This window comes from Protomyctophum parallelum (genome assembly GCF_964188405.1).
Source record: "Protomyctophum parallelum genome assembly, chromosome: 20".
NCBI lineage: Eukaryota > Metazoa > Chordata > Actinopteri > Myctophiformes > Myctophidae > Protomyctophum > Protomyctophum parallelum.
Genome location: NC_139718.1, coordinates 23,633,960 through 23,656,342, shown reverse-complemented (window position 1 = coordinate 23,656,342; position 22,383 = coordinate 23,633,960). Strand labels below are relative to the sequence as shown.

The following is a 22,383-nucleotide window of genomic DNA, read 5'->3' as shown; positions in this document are numbered from 1 at the left end:
TGCCAGGAACACTACTTCAGCACAGAGACACATTGTCTGCAGCTTTTTAATTAAAGACCCTGGGCCTATGCTCCATGCCAGGTGACCTGAAGCGCTCCAACCCTACATGTGCCTGCCCTTACTCTCCACAACATCGAGGGATAAGTCTCAGGGGATAATTGGAGGGAGAAATGCTATATGGCTATCATGAGACGGATGAGAGATAATCTACCGAAGAGTTTGCAGACTTAAAGGAAGAGGAGGGGGGCGGCAGAATAATGTAGTGTTTTATTCTCAACCTACTTGTCTCATATTCGCCTGCCCTCGCCCTCCCTCTCTCTCTCTCTCTCTCTCTCTCTCTCTCTCACCTCAAATCCTATTCAAGTTATAAGAAGGGGATGAATAGTGAATGATTTTTTTCTGCACTAAAATCCACCTGTTAGTCCACTGTATCATATAGAGGTTGAGTGGTTTCCCATCAGAGTCAACATGGAGCCTCTAGAGAGAGGTTTATCGGTTGCTCTTCTCCTTCTCTCCGTTATCTGCATTTCCACTCAGAAATCAACCGGTAAGTCTGACTTGTCTCGACGTCTAAATGTAGAATAGGTAACTCGCTTAGCTACATGGTCTACAGTAAAATGCATATAGCTACATCATTACATCAGCATGTAAAGGCAGCAGTGTTTTCCTTTATTTATTTATTTTTAAGTTTTGTTTTTGTGTGGCTTTTGCCTTTATTTTATCATTTTTATGGAGGGACAGACAGTAGGCTGACAGGAAATGGGGAGAGAGATGGGGGGAAGACATGCAGTAAAGGCCGTTGGGATCGGGAGTCTAACCCGCGGCACACTGCCAGACTGGGTTACCAGCCAAGGTGCCTGGACAACTGAGCCATGGCACAGGCCAATGTGCTTTCCTTTTTTAACATTTGTTTCTATCAATGTAATCCATCATCAATGTCATACTGTGGTGAAGTAAAGTAAAGTAAAAATAAAGTAAATAAAATAACGGTTAAAAAGATAAAGCGCATGAATGTACACATACTGCTTACATATTATGAGACTCGTCACTGTAATGTCACACAATAGTGAGCTACACAATACTGTTTTATTATTGTACTTAATACCGTTATACCACATCGTTAAGATATTCATACTGTATGATTGTACTTGAACCCATCTTGACAATGACATATTACATGGGTGGAATTTAATGTGGTATATTATAATTTAAATTATGTAAATGTAAACATGGTTTGAAGTGGTAAAAGGCTAAGGTGCATACAGTATACTTTGCTATATACCGTATACTAACATGTTAGTGTTAACATGTTAATTCTTTATTGAGATGTCCGGCATTGTCTGATGTTCTCCATTTGGCATTTACTGTACCATAATTATAACCATTTTCTTTATATTTACATAATACAATGTAGGTTCAAATAGTATTCATTCTTGTCCGTACTTTCTGCTTTACTGCAGTGACCTGGTGTGTGGTTTCCGATGCAGAGGAGCAGAAGTGTTTGGATCTAGCCGGGAATGCCACAGCTCAAAATATCAGGGGAACACTGCTTTGTGTCCGGGGACACAACGCCAGAGACTGCATAGTTAAAATCAAGGTAGGTGAAGTAACATGGTCGGAGAAAGGTTCACTGATTTATATCTAGTTGCGTGCCAGTGTCGCACACAAACATTGCAGATAAAAGCTCACAACACAGCACAACATAATACATACACATAGCTTGTAGATCTGCTATTACACCTATACGCTCAACTTTAGGGCTACTTTATCCCTAAACTACTTGTTTTTTACTATTTTGAAAAACATGTTTGAATAGTTAAAATAGCCATTCTACAAGCTCACAACATGTTGATGTAGATCAGCTAGTTGAACTATTCAAAAATGTTTTTCAAAATTGTAAAAAAAAGAAAGAAAAAGGGTAGTTTAGATAAGGGGTTTATCATGGACGAAAATAGAGCCCTAATCTGGTTTAAGATAACAACAAATAACATTATTTATTTGATTAGGCTACTCAAAGAAATAAATCTAAATCAATTACTTTTGTATTACCTGCCGCAATGGTGTTTTTAATAATCAGCTAGAAATTCAATTATGGAGCACTGTATCACAATCTCACAATGCATTTTGCTTTCTCAAATACTGTAAAACAATGCTTTTAGAAACCACCTATTTCACTGAGCTGTAGTTTCAAATTGTTTGGTCATTCAAACAAGTAGGCTATAAATGAATATTTTAATTTCTACACGAATATGAAAGGAGAAAAAATGGAAATACAGCATACTGAGTACGTCACAATCAGTATGTTTCGGATTTTATTTCAAAACTGTCTTTTCTCTAATTGCTAAATATATAATTTAATCATGATTGATATCATGACAATAACCTTTAATTAGGGTTGTCCCGATTGGATCACCTAATCGGAAATCGGGGCCGATCACGCCATTTTCAAATTATCGGAATCGGATCATGAGGAAAAAAAACATGATCAGGACATCCCTATAGTATCAATATTATATCCATATCATGATATTAGACTGGATATTGTCTGTAATTTTGGATATTGTACTATTGTGATATGGCATAAGTGTTCTAAAATAAATATCAGATCGGGAAAAAACGGTATCGGCAGATACTCAAAATCAAATGATCAGAATCGGGAGCAAAAAAACCTGATCCGGACATCCCTACTTTAATACACGATTGTGATCTACAGTACATGTAATACTCCTTGGAAGGTGATTTAGGTATCTATGGCAAAGGGCCTTGTAGGACTATGGCTACTATAGGACTAAAATTGATTCATGGTGTGCAGTAATTTATGTAGATATTCTGTGATTATGTATTCATTTATCTATCAGAATGGGACAGCAGATGCTGCCACCATGTTTGCAGATGATATCTATGCTGCTGGCCTATGTCATGGCCTGGAGCTGGCTGCAGGAGAGTCCCACAATGGAGAGGGTGAGTATAAGCCGACCAATGTTATTATAGTTTTGTAATTTTAATTAATTTGACCATTAATTAATTTTCAATTTCAATTTTGTTTTAGTTTATATTTTATTTTATTGTTTATTTTATTTTAGGTTTTGAATATGTTTTCCTTAAACGGTCCCCTCGTTTTTCATCCTTGCATTTTGTACACCTACTTCCCACTCTCATGCATGCTATTCTCTTTTTTTCCTTCCTCCTACTGCTACTGCAACTAGATGGTATCAGCTATTACGTGGTGGCACTGGCCCGTCGTTCCTCATCAGACCTATCCCTGCTGGAGATGCATGAGCGGAGCTCCTGTCACCCTGGGATTCGCACCACGGTGGGGTGGACAGTTCCTATCGGCTACCTGGTCAACACGTCCCAGATCAGTGTTGGAGAGCAATGCAACTTACCCAGAGGTGAGAAGAAAGGAAAATAATTATGTGTGTAGTGCTCACTCATGCATGCTTATTTTGTAAGGGGGGAGGGGGGGTTTCTGAGAAAAACAGAAAAAGAAACATGTCAAAGAAAATGTTATATAACTTGTGCTTGTGTGTACACAGTAGCCTATACATACAGTATACTGTATTTTCTTATACAGTAGGTACACATGCATGTACATCAGGGGTGGGGAAAAGAGAACTTGGGCAACTGACTGCAGCAAAAGTTAAACGTGGGAGTGGAGGGGATAATACAATACAATGGGTGGCAAGAGAAGCGGCCTGATTATAATGCACTAAATGCAGTACAGTATGTCTTCTGTAGAGATGGGTGTGTGTGTGTGTGTGTGTGTGTGTGTGTGTGTGTGTGTGGGTGTGTGTGCGTGTGACTGTGTGTGACTGTGTGTGTGTGTGTGTGTGTGTGTGTGTGTGTGTGTGACTGTGTGTGTGTGTGTGTGTGCGTGTGTGTGTGTGTGTGTGTGTGTGTGTGTGTGCGTGCGTGCGTGCGTGCGTGCGTGCGTGCCTGCGTGCGTGCGTGTGACTGCGTGCGTGCGTGCGTGCTGTTCATATTTTTAAGTATCTGTGTTATGCTTTGAATCGCATACTGTACATGTTGCATCAATGTCGCTGTTCTCTTCTTTTGTTGTGTATTATCTACGTAAATGCTTGTATGCCTGGATGAATGATGAATGATTAATTTTCCAAGGGGGATGAATAAACTGTCTGTCTGTCTGTCTTTCTGTCTGTCTCACTGTTCTCATTCACCAGATGTGGGGGAGTTCTTTGGCTATAGCTGCGTGCCAGGGATCAAGGAGGCACAGCATGACCCCAGAGGCAACAACCCCAAGAACCTGTGTGAGGCCTGCATTGGAGATGAGAACGACAGACACATCTGTGTCAACAATCACAGAGAGAGACACTACGGGGAAGCAGGGGCACTGAGGTACAGAATGGAGTAGTAAGATCTTCATCATCATTTGCACACACAGCAGGGAGCCAGTGGTGCAGAAACAACCCCCCAGACAGCTCATTCACTGCATACATTTAACCAGAGGTTATACTGTACAAATGGATTTTTATAGGAAGAGTGTCCCTGGCAACAGTATCCAAGGTGACGATTCAGAAAGCCTCCCTTTTGAGGAGCAGTGAATCTACTGTACTGTATATCACCTGCTCTACATGGCAGCTGGACATTGGTCAAGGTCACAGTATAAAAGTCCTCATGAAAATCCTTAGTTTAACTCAGAGAGATTAATAATGGACTCAAATGGACAAATACACTTAGATTTTATCCATTTTTCATGAACAAACTAAAACAAAAACACACAAAAGACAACAGACAAACAAATGGACATAATATGTTGCCAGACATCTTCTTGTGAATTATAGAATTAAAAAAAAGATAAATGTTGTTGAATATTAATAGGAGATTACACACAGACAGACGACAGTATATTTCTGGAAATATAATAAAATAAAAATATATATACATACATACACAGTTGCTGTATCATAGGCTACCCATCTCAGTATTTTTGATTGCTTTTCTATTTTTAACTGCTTGACAAGAACTGTAATGTAAGTCTGTAAGTCTGTAATGTGAAAAATAAGATTGGATCTAATTTATCTAAATTAGATTTGGCTAATTGTTTATCGCCTAATAGCTTGTATTGGGATATCCTTAACAGCTTGTATTGGGATAGCCTGTTCATTTCGTTGGCTTTCCATTTGGCTTCTGTATTATTATCACACCATAAAGTCACAAATCTAAGTTGGGCGGCATAAGTATTATCTCTGAGATTTGGTAATGACATGCCTCCCTTTTCCTTTTAGTCAGCAATAATGTTGCATATTTAATTTCTTTGGTTTTCTGCCATTCCAAATTAAAGGTATATTCAGTGATTTCACTTAATTCAAATATCACTTATTTCTTTGTTTTGTTGTGATAATCCTCTCTACTATAGAGTGTGCTGACCATATAGTTCCTCCCTGTCCCCAGTTAACCCCTGGGGGTGAAAAAACCTTAGGTTTCGTTTTTGGCTCTCTATCCTGATTGGATGAAAGGCTTAGGTCCCAGCCAAAAACGAAACCTAAGGTTTTTTGAGTGAAATCACTGAATATACCTTTAAGGAGCCTAACTCTTATTTAGAAAACATGTGTTTGATATTTTCCTGCAGGTGTGTGGCTGAGAACCTGGGTGACGTAGCCTTTGTCAAACACACAACGCTCTTTGAAAACATGGACGGTCAGTGTTTACTGCAGCATTACATTATGTTTAAGTCTAACTTTCAATCTATCCACTTTTATAAATTGCCCAGTCCCCACCATCTAGTTTCTTGTGCTTTCACATACCCTGTGAACTGAAGTAAAGCTTAAAAAAAGAAAATACAAATTCCAAGCTTAACCAATGGAGATGGGCAATGGATATGTACAGTACAAGCTCTGAACACAGAAAATAAATTAGACCCGCAGTCGGAAATGTACCATAATATTTTCAACATGTTCCAGCTAATTCCTATATTTGATGATTGGCAACAATCCTTAGAGCAATAGCTGTTCACAAATTGTAGTGTGACTAGCTGAGGGAACATACTGTAGGTACTGTACGCTCCCCACTGTGACCAACAGGGAACACTGCTAGTTCTTATTAGGACACAGGGTGTCAGTGTTTCATAACGTTTCTCCAGTCTGGACTCCACATTACACTGAACTGATGATGAGCCTCTCATCATTATCTTTGTGTATGTGTAGCCTGTATCTGTATGCCTTTGAGACAGAGATAGGGACATTTTGATTGAGGGCGAGAAAAGAAAGAAAGAAGAAAGAAAGAAAGAAAGAGCGATAGAGAGGAAGAAAGGAAGAAAGAGGGGCACGAACGAGACGTGCAGACAGCTCGGTCAACCAACGGACTGCCCTAATTCCCTTTTTCGCTACATCTGCTCTTCCGCTTTGGGCAACATCCAAAATTAATGGCGATCATTATCGTGGTCACAATACAGACTCTGGTCTTCACAGCTGAGAGGGAGCAGCCGTAGGCAATCTCCACAAGCAGCGCAGTTGTTAAACCAACCATGCTTTCTCATATGGCCACAAATGTCCACACACATTCAAATCTACAGTGATAATTTAACTCTGACTGTACAAATATAACCAAATGGACCCATGTTATGAATGAACACTGCGGATTCTACTACTGTGCAGTCACAACAGAGAATCTGTTCAACTTCTGTTGTTTTGAGGTTTCTTAGTAAGATCTAATGTACTGTAGACCCCCCCACCCCCAACACGCACGCATGCTCACTTTATTCGTCTAATGACTTGCGTGACTTTTCTTTTTTGCAAATGAAAACAGGAAATACGCTATAGATTTTGTCTCTTGTGGCTTTGTCGTCCTATTTCCTTTAAATAAGTTCCGACAGTGCATTTTTTGTGTCCTCGCTCAGGGCTTCTAATGGGTTCCATAAAAAATAAAATATATTTAATAGCCTCGTTCTTCTTCTCTGTCACCTAAGGTAAGAACCAGGAATCATGGGCCCTGGACCTGGAGTTGGAGGACTTGATGCTGTTGTGCACAGACGGAACCGATGCTGCCCCTGATGAGCATGAGAGATGCCACCTGGCAGCCGTGCCCGCTAACGCTGTGGTGGTGCGCATGGACGACAAGTGTAGGGTCTGGAAATACCTGGAACGCTTACAGGTGGGTGTGGGCAGAGACTGATCGATCAGGGAAAGGTACTGTGGTATCACGGGTGAGGAGAAATTACTTCACCCAGCAGATGATATGACGAGGTGTGGGGATGTTAGAGGTTAAGTAACTTTTTCAGGGACAATTCGAATTCACACTGGGTGAGTCGAGGTGAACCAGTGACCTTTTAATTCCCACACGGCCTGGAATCAACTGGTCCCAAAAAAGATTGCCCTCAGCCATCAAATTAGTAATTTGATGAATTCAGAATTTTCTCTCAATTCTATTGAGAGGATAGCCCCTTGAGATGCAGCATCCCATTTTAGAGGGGGTCCCATACACAGGAAAACATTACAGTACATGTTGGCCAAGTGGTCCAGGCGCATGCCACATATAGGCTTTGGCCTGCGTGTTCATGACGACCTTTGCTGCATGTCTCTCCCCTTCTCTCTCTCTCCCTCCGTCTTTCCTGTCTCTCTTCACTTGCTACTGTCTGTCAATAATGGCAGAAAAGCCAAAAACAAATCTACAGTGCAGAGACAGTACACAATAGACAATACAAACATGTACAGATACACTGTTAGCTTGCTCATCCTCCCCCATCCACCCCAACTCTTTTTAGATAAATAAATTGTCAATACAGTACAATGACTTGTATACAGGTCAGAAATAAACAGTAGTACAGGCAGTGTTAGTAGCATGAACAGGTTGTTTTGAGGTGTGAATGCAAGGAAGTCCTGAAGCGGCCAGGAGAGGTAACAGAGGAAGAGGAAGATTGTTCCAGGCAAATGGGGCTTTGTAGTGGAATGACCTGCGTTCAGATTCAGAAAATATTATTTTGGGAATAGTAAAGTAGGCATGTTGTGTATGTCTACGTGGGTATAGGGATGTATATAATACCAGTGACTGTTTCAAGTATGGAGGGCAGTTAAGGACAAGGTGCACACATTTAAAGAGGAATTGGTACCAGTGAAATTGTCTTCTTGCCTTAGGCTGCAGCCAATCAAGTGAACAGTTGTGTAATACATTGGTGAATCAGACAGGGTTCTTCAAGTAGTTCTTGGAATACTTTGTTTGGTATATACATGTTTTATTAACACGTAGTGAGTGACTGGCGAAACTAGATTCAGCATTAATGTGGGTCTCATAACTAATGACCAATAATCAAATCGCCCCTCCCACAGGTCAGAGTGTGATTGGCGTTAACTACATGAAATCAGCATGCAACTGCAATTTATTCTTGTTCACGGACAACTCAGCTCTCCTGGTTTCCAGGTTGTCCAGGTTGTCATTGCACCTGGAAAAAAACTGAATCCATTCTTTTTGGGTCTAGTTACTCTAGTATCAACCTTATTAAGTCCTTCACAATTAGAGTCGGTGACAACTGACAATGTAGTCACACAAGTAAGGATGAGGTGACTTATTTATGTTGCATATTGGATAACAAACTTACGGGTGGAAAAATGGCTTTGAAAGTGATTTTGAAGGTAAATCAAAGAACAAGATTCTTGGGAAGAACATTCCGGTTTGTCAACAGAAGTGTACATGGAGTGCACTTCATGTTACACTCCAAGTCACAGAGGACAAAATTGCAGACTTCCCAAATTATGCTTGTAAGGCTACTACTCAAATTGAACCACAGGTCTCATTTAAACTCGTCTAGGATGGTTTGTAGTGAGGAGGAGAGTTTCCCATCTTTCATTGTTTGGTTTTCATGATCTTAAATGGCTTAGTTCCCACATACTTAATTATTTGTCCAGAGTAAGGGAATGATGGATGCTCTTGGGTTTGATATTGTTCCCTTAAGGGTAAGAATGAGTTTTATTACACAGTCACTACTTGGAATGCTCTGTCAGCATATCTGAAATCCCCGAATTCCCTTCCAAAGTTTAAAGCTGATCTTAAATCATGGCTTAATTTATATACTAATTGGGCTTAACCTCTGGCTGGACTGCTCCTTGGCTATAGATGGCTCACTATCTCTGTGTGCCTCTGTTAATTCACCTGTCCTGTGTGTTGTGTACTTATTTTTGTGTTTTATGGTTGTTTGTGTTGGGTGTTGTATGTCTCATATAGTGGACCACAACAACAAGTCATAACATTGTGACACTGTTGTTTTTTTTAATTGCTTGCCAATAAAGTATTATATTCTAAAAAAAAATGTGTCAGGGTTACTAGAGCTAGAGCTCAAGCACGGAGTGTGTGGCTATTACTTTCATCTCCTCTCCACGCTAGACCATTGCTAGTGTTCAAATATACGTAACCGTACATTGGAATATATTCTGGCTAAGCGGGGCTTGGAGCGATGGGTACGATTCACGACCTAAAATTGAATTATACCTAGTTCAGCTCATGATGTGGTATTATTAACACCGTGGGTGCATATCTGTGAAAGGCAGATAAATTGCATCGAGGATATAAGGCGTGTGTGTGTGTGAGCGCACATGCATGCGTGTGCATGTGCACGTATCTACCGGAGCGAGTGCCTATACAGTTTGTGCACAGGTATAATGTCCCGGTATGTCTGTATACTTGCGTGTGTCTATCCCATATCTATGTTAAGCCTTTGTTATCGATCAAGACGTGTCAGAGAACACATGTATTTACAGTGAAGTATTCCATGCTGCCTAAACAGCCATCCGTCTCCCTTACTGGATATGTAGGAGATGCCAGGATGACTGATGTGTCCTCTGCCTCTCACCCACAGAGGTGATGAACACTGATGCCTGCAACCGTGCTCCACACGCATCACATGTGCATTTGCAACACAGACAGACATTAATGTGGCCATTAATGAACAACAACACAGACAAACACAAGTTCAACTGTGTACACACACACACACACACACACACACACGCACACACTTGTATGTATGCACACCACAGTGCTCCGACACACACCCACGTACTAACATATTGTACATACCATCAATCTCTCTCTCTCTCTCTCTCTCTGCTGTAGAATGCATTTGGTAATGCATCTGAGGGTTTCAACATGTTCAGCTCAGCAGGCTACAGTGAATCAGATCTTCTCTTCAGTGATTCCACCCACCACCTGCTGAGGGTTCTGGGTAGCTACACCTCATGGCTGGGCCCCACTTATACCACAGCGCTGCAAGCCTTCGAGTGTGAGGGTAAGACAGACAGACAGACAGACAGACAGACAGACCACAGACAGACAGACAGACAGACAGACAGACAGACAGACAGACAGACAGACAGACAGACAGACAGACAGACCACAGACAGACAGACAGACAGACAGACAGACAGACAGACAGACAGACAGACAGACAGACAGACAGACAGACAGACGCTCTTAAATAGAATACAGAGAGAACAGTGTAGTGCCTCAACAAACGGATACCAGGTGAACAATGAACCTAGCATCTGTCTAATAACAAAAATAATTAATTAAAATGAGCAGCAATGGTAAGTAGAAGGCACAGTAAATAACAATAGAAAAGTTTAGATAGATGTCAGGCCTGAGATTGGGAAGTCGGGGTTCGATCCCCAGTCGGGTCATACCAACTACTATAAAGATGAGACCCAATGCCTCCCTGCTTGGCACTCAGCATCAAGGGTTGGATTGGGGGCAAGTCCCTGCGACATACTAGCGTCATGTCCAGGGGGTGTACTTGTACAGTAAGCTGCCTCACGCTACAGAAACAGAAGAATAGGCTCCTGCCCTATGGGCCTCATTGCTCAGCAAGACTTACTTTTATTACATAGATATGAAATATATGGAGAGATGAGAGATGTATTTATATAAAGTACACTTCAAATGTAATGCAGACCTGATCGCATTTCAATTCATGGTTCTTTACTTGCAATTCAATTCAAAATTAGTTTGCAGTATTTTGATCCTTTTCAACGCAGAATAAGTTCTCACTCGAGGAACTAATTTACCCAGTATTTGTGGAATATATTGTAGATTATACAACAGGTCATTTAGACAGAGGAAGCAATCTAATTGGTTGAAACAGCTTTCTATAGCTTAAACCATGATAATGGCACGGCTAATCAAAACAAAGAATTCAGCCGTGCTTTTCTCTCCATTTGTGGTCATAGTGGCTACATCTGTAATTGAAAAAGAAAATCCGCGATTATCTTAGTTTGCAATATTACACTCGAGGGTGTTCTTTATCATCATTAATGCACGCCTGCGGTGCCGTAGGAACCTCGCCCTGTGGGCGAGTTCCAAAAGGTATCGCAGATAAAGAACACCCTCGGGTGTAATATTGCTTAAGTAGTGTGAGAATGCGAATGATTCACAAAAGCAGCATATTTCATGAAATTGTACTTTGGCCCTAAAGTACAATATTCAAATCAGTTATATCAATGTCAAATTGAGGTGGTTGAAGGTTAATATTAAAGCATCACAATGCGTTAATGCATTTCTCCACCCCAAATATACAGTAAATACATAATCACATAAAGACAATATTTGGTGTATACTGTACAGTACTATTATGCTTGTGCGTGCCATGGATGGATGTGTGTAACCGTGCTAGTGTGTGCAAGTGTGCGCAAGTGTGTGCGCATGCATGTATGGGCACGTTCGCGCGTGCGTGTTTGTGGTGCGTGCGACCGTGCGTGTGTCCGTGTATCCGCTGCAGCTGTTCTCATTATTCTGTTCTCTCTCCCTCCGACAGGCTTCTGCTGATAGAACAGGAGGAGGACATCCAGCGCATCAACTTCCATCTCATCCCTCCATCCCCGCTCTTCTCTCGTTCTGCCTCCCATCCCAGCCATCTGTGTCCCTTTTCTGATTCCATCTCAACGTCTCGCGTCAGCCCATGCTATACATCCCCTCATCACCACCACCACCACCCCATCCGGCCACCCACCCCCCATGCTATGCTTTTGTGTGTGTGTGTGTGTGTGTGTGTGTGTGTTCACTCCATGCCTGTCGTTTTGTCTCTCTCTCTCTCCCTTCCTCCAACCTTCGTCCAGTATTACAGTATGGTTGTTTGGGAAAACGACTAATGGGATGGTGGTGGAGTGGCGGTGGAGACGGGTGGAAACAATTGCCCTGGAAGTTCAGCTCGTAACACGCCACCAAACAGCCACCCACACGGGCGTTCGGAAAATGCCACCTGGCCGAAGGATGGGTTGAAGAATTGTGAATAGAAGAGTAGTACAGTGTCCTATTTCTCACACTAATCGCTGTATGTCCCATTCTTTAAAAAAAACTAAAGAAACAATTAAGGGCTTTGATTAAATCACTGAAAATGAAACGGCCTCTAAAGTAGTGAAGTAGTTGACACAGACTTCCATAGAGGAAGCTGATATCCTAGCCTGTTGGTTGGCTGGAAAATGGTGCTCTCTCTCCTTGGCTTGTTGCTCTAGTCTAAAGCTCTCTCCTTCTGCCCTCCACTGGGACGCTCTCTGGCTGCTGGTATTTACTCTGTGCTTACGTAAATGGCTCTGTTTCTGTTGTGCGTGTGTGTGCATGTGTGTTGTGTGTGTGTGCATGTATGCATGTGTGTGTGCGTGTGCATGTGCGTGTGTGTGTGTGTACGTACAGTATGCCCTGTTCCCACAGCCATTATTTCCCCATTGGCAGTCTGGCATGTATGGCGTGTTTGTGTGTGCGTGAGGAAGAGAGAACAAGTTGGACAGAGGAGTGAGTGTGTGTGTGTGTGTGTGTGTGTGTGTGTGTGTGTGTGTGTGTGTGTGTGTGTGTGTGTGTCCGACTGTCCGTGTGAGTGTGCATGCATTCGTGCATGTGTGTGTGTGTTTCTGTGCATTCATGCAATCATGAGTAGATGTGCACATGCGTGTGTGTGTGTGTGTGTGCCCATGTGTGTCTGTGTCTGTCCGACTGTCCATGTGTGTGCATGCATTTGTGCATGTGTGTGTGTGTGTGTGTTTTTCTTTGCATTCGTGCAATCATGAGTAGATGTGCACATGCGTGTGTGCGTGCGTGCGTGCGTGCATACCAATGCATCTACTTCTTTGTGTGTGAGTGTGTCCTAATGTGCATTTGTGTTTGTTACGGTAGTACGGCAAGCTTTCCCACGGCTTGTGTAGTTTACAATGATTTTCTGGTGCCAGTACACATGTTGGGCTTCACTGCTTTCTCACGTCTGCCGTAATGGAGCTTGTTCCCAGCTCCAAGTGTACTGTTACGCTATACACACACACAGGAAGAGAAGGGGATTAGGGCTTCAGTGGTCTTCAGTGACCCCATGCCATGCGCTACCTATTTCCAAAGCTCATATCATGTTCAACGATGCCAGATTTTGCGAGAGGAACATCAGACATTTTAACTACATAATTTACGCTGACAAATACATATTGATTTGGGTCTCCTTGACATGAAAAAAGCAACTACCCGCAACTACCAATATTTGCAAGCAACTTTACAGGGAAAAGTCACTTATAATAAGCAGAATGGCAATGCTGATCATGTTATGCAGCGATCAACTAAAATCAGCAATTCACAAACAAATTAAAAAAAAAAAAAAAAAAGTGTGAGTGGGTTTCCATGACAACAGGATTTTAAATGCATTCACATGGTGTCCTTGTCATCCTAGCTGTCAATTCAGGGACTAGTTAGATTTAGGATGGCAGGTGGATGCAATTAACTTCCTGGTTAGGATGAAAACTAACAAACATGACCTCATTCCCAGCATGCACCTGTTCCATTTATTCATCAATCTAACAATAGAGCGAAAGGATGAGCGGTGAATGATACCCGTGGTATTAGAGAAGCTTAGTTATATCTACTAGTCCTTACCCGTTGTGAGATATTTGCCCCCCCCCTTGTGGCCGTGAAGGGTACTGCGCCTGGGTGCGTTGACTAATAAATAAATTAATAATCATTAATGTGTCAAATCGAAAAAAGGGCTTCGTTACGCCCTCCATATTCATATGGTCAATGCCTGTGTGAAAAGTGGGAGTGATTGGTGCATGCATTAAGGAGTTACGGCAATGTTTCTGACAGACACACACACACACACAGACACACACACACTCAGACATTCGGTTAATTATAGTATGATAATAGCATTTTCATTGTAACTGACACGTTGATATTGTTACACTAATTGAGATATGTTGATAAGGATAGGATTTGAGAGAAAGGTTATTGAGCTGAACGTGTTTAAGACGTTTTTTATGAGACAGATACTGTGAGCCTGTGGAAATGAAATATAATTACTCATAATTACTGCATTATGAGGAGAAGGTGGTTGTCAGCAAGCGTGGCCTTTATTTTGATCTACTTTACTTGACCTACAAATCATGTACTGTAAGTCTGTATAACACACATAAAGGGATGTGTTTCTACTGGGTTTTTGCTTTCCTTCTCTTGAGCATCTGCCCCCTTATTTTGTCTTTCACACTCAACACACTGCTCCGTAATAAATTCATGAGTCGGATAATGTTCTCCTCACCTGAAACAGCAGTGTTTTGAAATTATGTTCAGAATAACCTATAAATAATCCAGAGTTAGTACAACAGACCAAGATACAGACAATGTATTTCACTGGCCTAGTAAACTCTTTATAAAAGCCACACAGGATGTTATTTTGGGACAGCACTGCTGACGGAGGACAACCTAACGACATTGACTACTCCTTGTCACCACCAATCCTGTGCAATTTGGTCTCGTTCATCAATATTTGACCTTTAACTCTACATCCCAGGAGCGTTTTGGGCATTTGGACACATGACCACACTTGCGACGTCATGTGGCAGCCAATTCTATGGACTTAGTTTGCTTTACGCAGTGATGTCATGTGGCAGTACAGTGGGCCCCTCACTTCACACAAGTGTGATCTTTTAACATTTATGAAAAACAGGTTTGACAACTTTTTAACCAATAGCAGCAGCAAATTGCACCCTGGAGCAGGCATGAGGCATTACAGCTTAATCATTCGAAGAAGTCTGTTGTAGTTAGAGTGTTTGACTCTGGTTCGTACTGTCGGTGCTTTTATTTTGTTTTCATTTGCTATCAATTCACCGCCATCATGAAGCTTTTATGTAAATACCCTCTAACTCTGCTGCATGAATGTTTAGCGCTGCAACTGTTTTGTTCAGTTTTTTTTTCCAACCAATTAAATCATTGATAAAAAAACTGCCTCCTGTGTCCTTCCTTTCGATCATGCCTCTAGCCTTTGCATCATCTACTTTTCATTGTTCAGTATACATTCGTATTTGGGACATATTTTTGCCTCAGTAGCGCACCACTCTATCCTTCTTCATGTAGCCAAGTAATAGTTTGTGACGTATGCAGAAGTGCATTTTACGCCTGTGTAGGCTATGCTCTGTGGCAGTGATACGTCACAGTCTTCACCTATGGGTTTATCAATGTAGCTTTATATGGCTCTGTGGCAGTGATACGTCACAGTCTTCACCTATGGGTTTATCAATGTAGCTTTATATGGCTCTGTGGCAGTGATACGTCACAGTCTTCACCTATGGGTTTATCAATGTAGCTTTCGCCGTGTGCTCTTCAATTACAGGCCACATGGCCAGCTATAGTGAATATGTATCTCTCCAAAGTCAACGCAACAGCAGAACTGCTGGTATTTAACAACATTTAATTGCCACTGCCGGTTTCAGGGCATATTTTCCTCCCAGACACATATTCGTTACATTTTGTTTGCCTCAAAGCCAAATGAAGTGTAGTACTAGTATAGCTATGAGATGTGAAAGGCATTTGATGTTAAAATCCCCCATTAGAACAGGAATCCTCAGTGTTCCTATAGGCTATCCATTTCCCCAAAACCCTGTTTTGTCGGCCTGTAAACCAAACGTGTAGCCAACATGTGAGATGTGACTGGCATTGAAATCATGTTAATCGATATTTACAAGTAAGTGTGTGTGTGTGTGTGTGTGTGTGTGTGTGTGTGTGTGTGTGTGTGTGTGTGTGTGTGTGTGTGTGTGTGTGTGTGTGTGTGTGTGTGTGTGTGTGTGTGCGTGCGCGTGCGCGTGTGTGTGTGTGAGGAGGACATTTGAGCTGAAAAGGACTTAATTTTGTCATTGTAATAGTAAAGCCATTCTAGCTGTAACAAGGGAGGAAACTCACACAGTGTATGAACCAAATCAACGCCACAGACCTGGCTGGAGCGCTCCCAGCTCAAGGCCCCAGGCAGTAAGGCTATCCAACGTAGAAGCTGCCACTACCTACTGGCGAAAAGTGGAACTGCAGCACGTTCATCGCGGCGTCGCTCCGGTCCTCCCTCTATCCTTTATACGTCTATATGAGTTAGCTGCATGGTGACTGGAGGGAGAGAACGTGAGACATACAGGTCGATTTTGAAGGTGCGGTTTACCAATGGAAATACATAAATTGGCCTCGCTCTGCGCACATTCGTATTATGAAAGGCATATCGGCCCGTGTTGAACGCACTCGGCCGTGTTGAACGCACACACATTATGGCTTACCGCGTTGCTGAATATTTTAGCATTGTGGGAGTGTCCATATGTTAATTATTTTCGCTTTGCGCAATTTGCTATTAAGCCCCTTGACCTAAAGACACTCAGCGCATAACGATTAGACGTGGGTCTGACCACCTCATAAACGCAAAAAGCACTGTTTGATTTGACACTTGAGCGGCTCCGAGAGGCTGCTAGAGTGTTGCCATGTCTGTTTATTATAAGCGGCTTATTTTTCTGTAAAGTTGCTTTCTGTGTGATTGCTTTTCTTGTTTCTAAAGTGGTTATTTGGGCTTTTCTCCTAATGTTGTTTAAACCAGTGCAAAACAAGCACATTCCCATGTCAAGGATCCCCAGATGAATGCATTTGCCCAACTAAGGACAGCTAATCCAAAAATTAAATAAAAAGATTACTTTTGAAAATAGCAGATCTATACCAGCTCACAATGCATCACATTCATTCATTAAAACTATGAACTCTGACTGCAGGGGGATATATAATGATCATTATAACAATGTGCAAGAACATATTTAAAAAGAAGGAAGAACTTTATATTTGTGGACAATCAAAATATGTTTTTTTATTTTAATGTGGTGTCATTCAAATTAATCTGGATATGGCAGACTCACTATTTAGAAAATAAAAACATGGCACTTCATTTAAAATAGGTTACAGACCCCTGTTATATGCGCTTATTTTTATAGACCTATTTACTTGTTTCTATGAGACATGGCAGTCTTGCGTCTTTTTAAAAAAAATGTTGAGATTAGAAACGGCCATAATTCTTTCATTTCTCAACCTTAAAAATAAATAAAAACATCTCCATAATCCGTGGGAAATGTGCTTTCATATGCTGTATCACACCCGATTCAAGTCTCCTTCAATAAAATGCTACGAGCGAACTCAGCGAAGACCATACCATCGGGGCCACAGCATTACGCAGCACGCATTCAACTCATTCCTTCGTCGTGACTTGAATGAAATAAAATATAATAAACGTTATTTTACTGGTGTTTTTCAATAGAAACAAATAAAGAGCGTGTGTAGGCTACTGTGTGCAAGTGCAACAGTGCATATACATGCATGCACTAGGCTATATTTCTTCCGTGTCGGGATGGTGATTGAGCTCTTCAAGTTCACAGCCCGTTTGGTCTTTCATAAAAAAACGTTGATATTAGCCTATAAACACTCATGGTTCTCTCATTTCTCAACCGTTTTATTAAATGTAAAAATCTCCATATTCCTTAGGAATCTTGCTTTCATTCGCTGTATGGTACATGGTTCTATCGTTATCGAATTAATTAATTAATTGCCAATTTGCCAATATGCTGCTATCTACTCGCAATTCCATTCCGATCTGAAAGATGGGTCTGTTCTTTTGAGGCATAAAGGTGACAGCATGCAGTGCAATAGGAATAATTAACCCAAATGTGACAAAGGCATGTCATGTCTTCTATGGTGCCAGCCTGAAGAAATGTCATACCACGATCCCCAAAGTGCGCATTCCGTATGTGACATCAGCTGACTGGTAAAGAGAATAGTACGGACATGTTGATTGGGTACGTCTCAAACACGCCTTAAACACACCCATGACTAATTCAAGGCCGTTTTGCGCACTCCGAGGGGTGTCAAAAGCGCTTCTTAACATGCCCAAAATTGCAATATGACATACTACACGCCCCCAGATCATAATACTGTAATTAGATTAGTAATATAGAAGTAAGTAAAATAGAAGTCCTAAATCGACCCCATAGAGTTATAAAGGATAGAGGGCGGACTGCCCCGCCCCCTACTATTCATTTTGATGGAAGTTGCTCAGTGGCGTTTTGAAGCACCCGGAATTATCTGCATTTTGAGTCCAAAATGCAGAAGTGCTCAATGTTAAACCCGAGCTGTAAACATAAATGCACGGGCCAGTCTGCATTCTCAGCTCTGACCAGTAGGGCTCAGTGCTTCAACGCTGGAGAGCTTCCCTGGGAGCTTAGACTGGCCCTGCTGCCTCTTACAGTATAGAGGGAAATACAGCCAGGTGGGCCAGATCTCCACTGATGAAACACTCCGGCCCCCAATCACTCTGGAGCAAAGACACCAGATTAGGACACAAGACAATGCCAGGGTTGCCACAATACTGAAACTTGGCTATATGAAATGTGTTACTACTTGGTAACATCTCCTGTCTCCCTTACTATTTAGTCATTTGACATTCTCCTTTGTGTGCCTCGGTCTGTCTGCTTTCCCCTCTCCATTAGGATCTCTCTGTCCGTCACTCACTCTTTCTCCCTCCCTCCTCCTTTCTGTCTGGAAATGTCTCTCTCTCTCACGGACAGACACCCAAGTAGGCTGCTGATCACATATCATGTTCCATTCTCAGGTTATAGTGGGAGGGAAGAGAAGAGGAGGGGATGAGAGAGGGTGAGGTGAGGTGAAAGGAGGGAGGGAGTACATACAAAGGCTGGCATACAGTGTGTGCACCTCCAGGTAGAGACTAGAGAGGTGAGTCAGGGACGACACTGTTGGTGGTCCCCACACAGAGACAGGCCTGTACTCAGCATGGTCTAAATGCCCCACTGGCACTCATTCCCCTTAAATACTACATTTCATCCTTTAGAATAGGCTGGCTCCCATGATGGAGAGCTCCCATTTAGCAGTTAGCAGATACTGTAGATTGAACTGCATTGCAGCAAAATACTGCTATCACTCTTCATCCCCCTTGCTCTTTCTGTCTCTCGCTCTTTACACTCTCTGGCCATTTTCTGTAATGCTCAAGTAAAAACAACTTAATTGCCCTCATCATGGTCCACTCATCCACCCGTGGATGTGTCGATGCGCGTGCATCGCGTGCTTGCATGTTTGCGCGTGCATCGCGTGCTTACATGTTTGCGCGTGCATCGCGTGCTTGCGCGTGCACCGTGTGCTTGCATGTTTGCGCATGCGTGCACGCCTGTGCGCGGGTATATGTGCGTGTGTATATGTGCGTGTGTATGTGTGTTTTGAGTGCTGTCTTTATCTGAACTGCATGGCACGGGTGATGGCTGGAATGGGGGGACGATTGAACAGCAGAAGGGAACGGGAGAGGAGAGACGACAATGATGGAGGGAGAAAGGAGGAATGAGTGACAGGTAATCCATCAGAGCCTTTTCTGTCATTATTCAATTACCACCCATCCTTAGCACTCCTGATAACCCCCCCCAACCCCACACACGCACACACACACACACACACACACACACACACACACACACACACACACACACACACACAGAGAGTGACTGGGAGGTGGTATTGAAGTGGTAGATCCTCTTACACAAGGTGGGCTTGTAGTGTCTGGGTGGCGAGGTGAACCGAGAGTCAGGTCTTGGCACCGGATCGCCATCTGCTTTTAGTGCAACAGACCCTTAAAATCTCCTTTCCTCCTTCTCCTGCCGTTCTCCTCTCTCATCCCTCACTTCTCTGGTTCATCCCCCGCTTTTTCCTCACTCCCAAAACTCTCCTTGTTCATTTCTTCCACGTTCACTCTCTTTATACACATTTCCTTCCTTCACTCCGGTTTCTCTTCCTCAGCCCGGTCTCTCAGTTCTCCCCCTCTCTCTTGCCCCTTTCTGTTGGATGGATTTTATTTTGTCATTGGACACAAGTGTACAACGAAATTAATCTGTTGGCATCAATCCAAATGCAATACAAAGAAATGGTCATATAGTACTGCAATAGTTGTTAGTATTGGCAAGAGTAAAAACAGTAGGAAAAAATACAGTTTATGTACAGTCAGGAGTTCATATATTGACCGGGGGGGGGGGGGACTATCGTTTGCTTAAAGAGTTCAGGAGAATAATGACTGAGGGGAAGAAGCTGTTTCTGGATCTGGTGGTTGAGGTCTTGAGGCATCTGTAGCCCTTTCGCCTCTGTGAATGGGAGGGGTGGAACAGTCTGTTGTTCGGGTGGGAGGCATCCTTTATGATACTAAGGGCCTTAGACCAGCAGCGCTGCTTATAGATGGACTCTATTGTTGGCATTGAAGAGCCCATGATACGCTGCGCCGTTTTCACCACCCTCTGCAGTGTTTTCTTTTCCGCAACAGTACAGTTGCCGTACCAAGCTGTAATGCAGTAGGTGAGTGTATCCTCGATGGTACAGTGGTAGAAGTTATCCAGAGTCTGGTGGGAAAGCTTAGCTTTCCTCAATCTCCTCAGGAAAAAGAGACGCTGGTGGGCCTTCTTTATCCGGGAGGAAGTGTTTTGTGTCCAGGAGAGGTCTTCCGATATGTGGACCCCCAGGAACTTGAATCTGCTAACACGCTCCACCTCCACACCATCGATGAGGATTGGAGCGTGCTGCCCCCCTCTGCGCCGTCTGAAGTCCACAACCAGCTCCTTTGTCTTGGAGGTGTTAAGGGCGAGGTTGTTTTCTGCCATGTAGGCACGTTCATCGTTGTTCTTGATGAGGCCAATCACAGTAGTGTCGTCTGCGAACTTGATGACATGGTTTGAGCCATGTGCAGGTGTGCAGTCGAAGGTGAAGAGGGAGTATAGGAGGGGGCTCAGGACACAACCCTGCGGGAGACCAGTATTCAGGGTGATGGTTGAGGAGGTGAGGTTACCTATCCTGACCTGCTGGGGTCTGTTCACAAGGAAGTCCAGTATCCAGTTACAGAGCAGGGGGTCAATGTCAAGGTAGGTAAGTTTTTTAATCAGTTTGGAGGGGATGATTGTATTGAATGCTGAGCTGAAGTCTATGAATAGCATTCTCACACAGGTGTTGTCAGTATCCAGGTGAGAGATGGTGAAGTGTAGGGCTGTAGCAATGGCATCCTCTGTGCTCCTGTTTTCCCGAAAGGCAAACTGGAAGCTGGAAACTCGAAGCACTTCATTATGATGGAGGTGAGTGCGACAGGGCGGAAGTCATTCAGCCTTACAGCAGAGGGGTGCTTCGGTACCGGTATGATGGTGGTGGTTTTAAAGCACATAGGAACAACCGCTTGGGCCAGGGACAGGTTGAAGATGTCAGTCAGAACCCCAGATAGCTGTACGGCACAAGCCCGGAGGACCCGTCCAGGGATTCCGTCAGGCCCAGCAGCCTTCCGTGCATTTGTCCTGCACAGTACCGCCTGCACGTCAGTAGTGGTGAGTATGAGGGGCTGGTGGTTTGCAGGGAGGACAGCTTTGGTGGCTGTCTCCATGTTCTCCCTATCAAAACGAGCATAGAACGTGTTTAGCTCGTCAGGGAGGGAGGTGTCACTAGACAGGGGTGAGGCTTTAGTGGATTTATAGTTAGTAATAGCCTGAATACCTTGCCACATGCGCCGGGAGTCAGAGTTGTTAGCAAAGTGCTCCTCGATCCTCAGCTTGTGGTCATGCTTGGCCCTCTTGATGCCCCGTTTCAGATTAGCCCTGGCTGTGCTATAGGCCTCTGCGTCGCCAGATGCATCTTATCCTCCGCCTTTTCCCCCTCTCTCTCTCTCTCTCTCTCTCTCTCTCTCTCTCTCTCTCTCTGGTACATATTTATAGCACCTTTCTCCAAATCACTACTATGTGTAACCCATTCACAATGGGTTTACGAATCCACAGAGGGGTGCCCTGGGCACAGCCATTGCTAGGTGTACCCTTAAGTGCAGCTTTACACCTCAGTATTGATTGCCTACATCTGGCCTACAGGGCAAGGCTCTGTCGATTCATTTGTTTATATAGCGGTTGAGCGTCTTGCTCAACGGAGTGGTCAACAGGCAGGCAGCCAGGAGGAGCTGTTAATGGAACCAGGAACCTTACGGTCTCTACAGACAGTGTGGAGCCACAGTCCCTCCCCCTCCCTATAGGAAGGAGAGATCTTTTCATACCTCCTCCGTCCTTCTCACTTTGCTCATCCTCAGCGTTTTTTCTCTCACTCTCATTCCAAACCAAC

The 22,383-nt window shown here is 43.1% G+C and overlaps 1 protein-coding gene across 1 annotated transcript; it reads left to right on the top strand.

The window, feature by feature from the left end:
- Positions 1–468: 468 nt before the first annotated feature.
- On the top strand, positions 469–11,928 carry otomp (otolith matrix protein; the record flags this gene model as incomplete). Its single annotated transcript, XM_083791654.1, has 9 exons — positions 469–547; positions 1,461–1,597; positions 2,859–2,961; positions 3,207–3,392; positions 4,182–4,356; positions 5,591–5,658; positions 6,926–7,110; positions 10,063–10,234; positions 11,756–11,928. 9 exons carry the CDS (start codon positions 469–471, stop codon positions 11,764–11,766), a joined length of 1,116 nt encoding a protein of 371 aa, XP_083647780.1. The 3' UTR covers positions 11,767–11,928.
- Between the last annotated feature and the right edge of the window lie 10,455 nt (positions 11,929–22,383).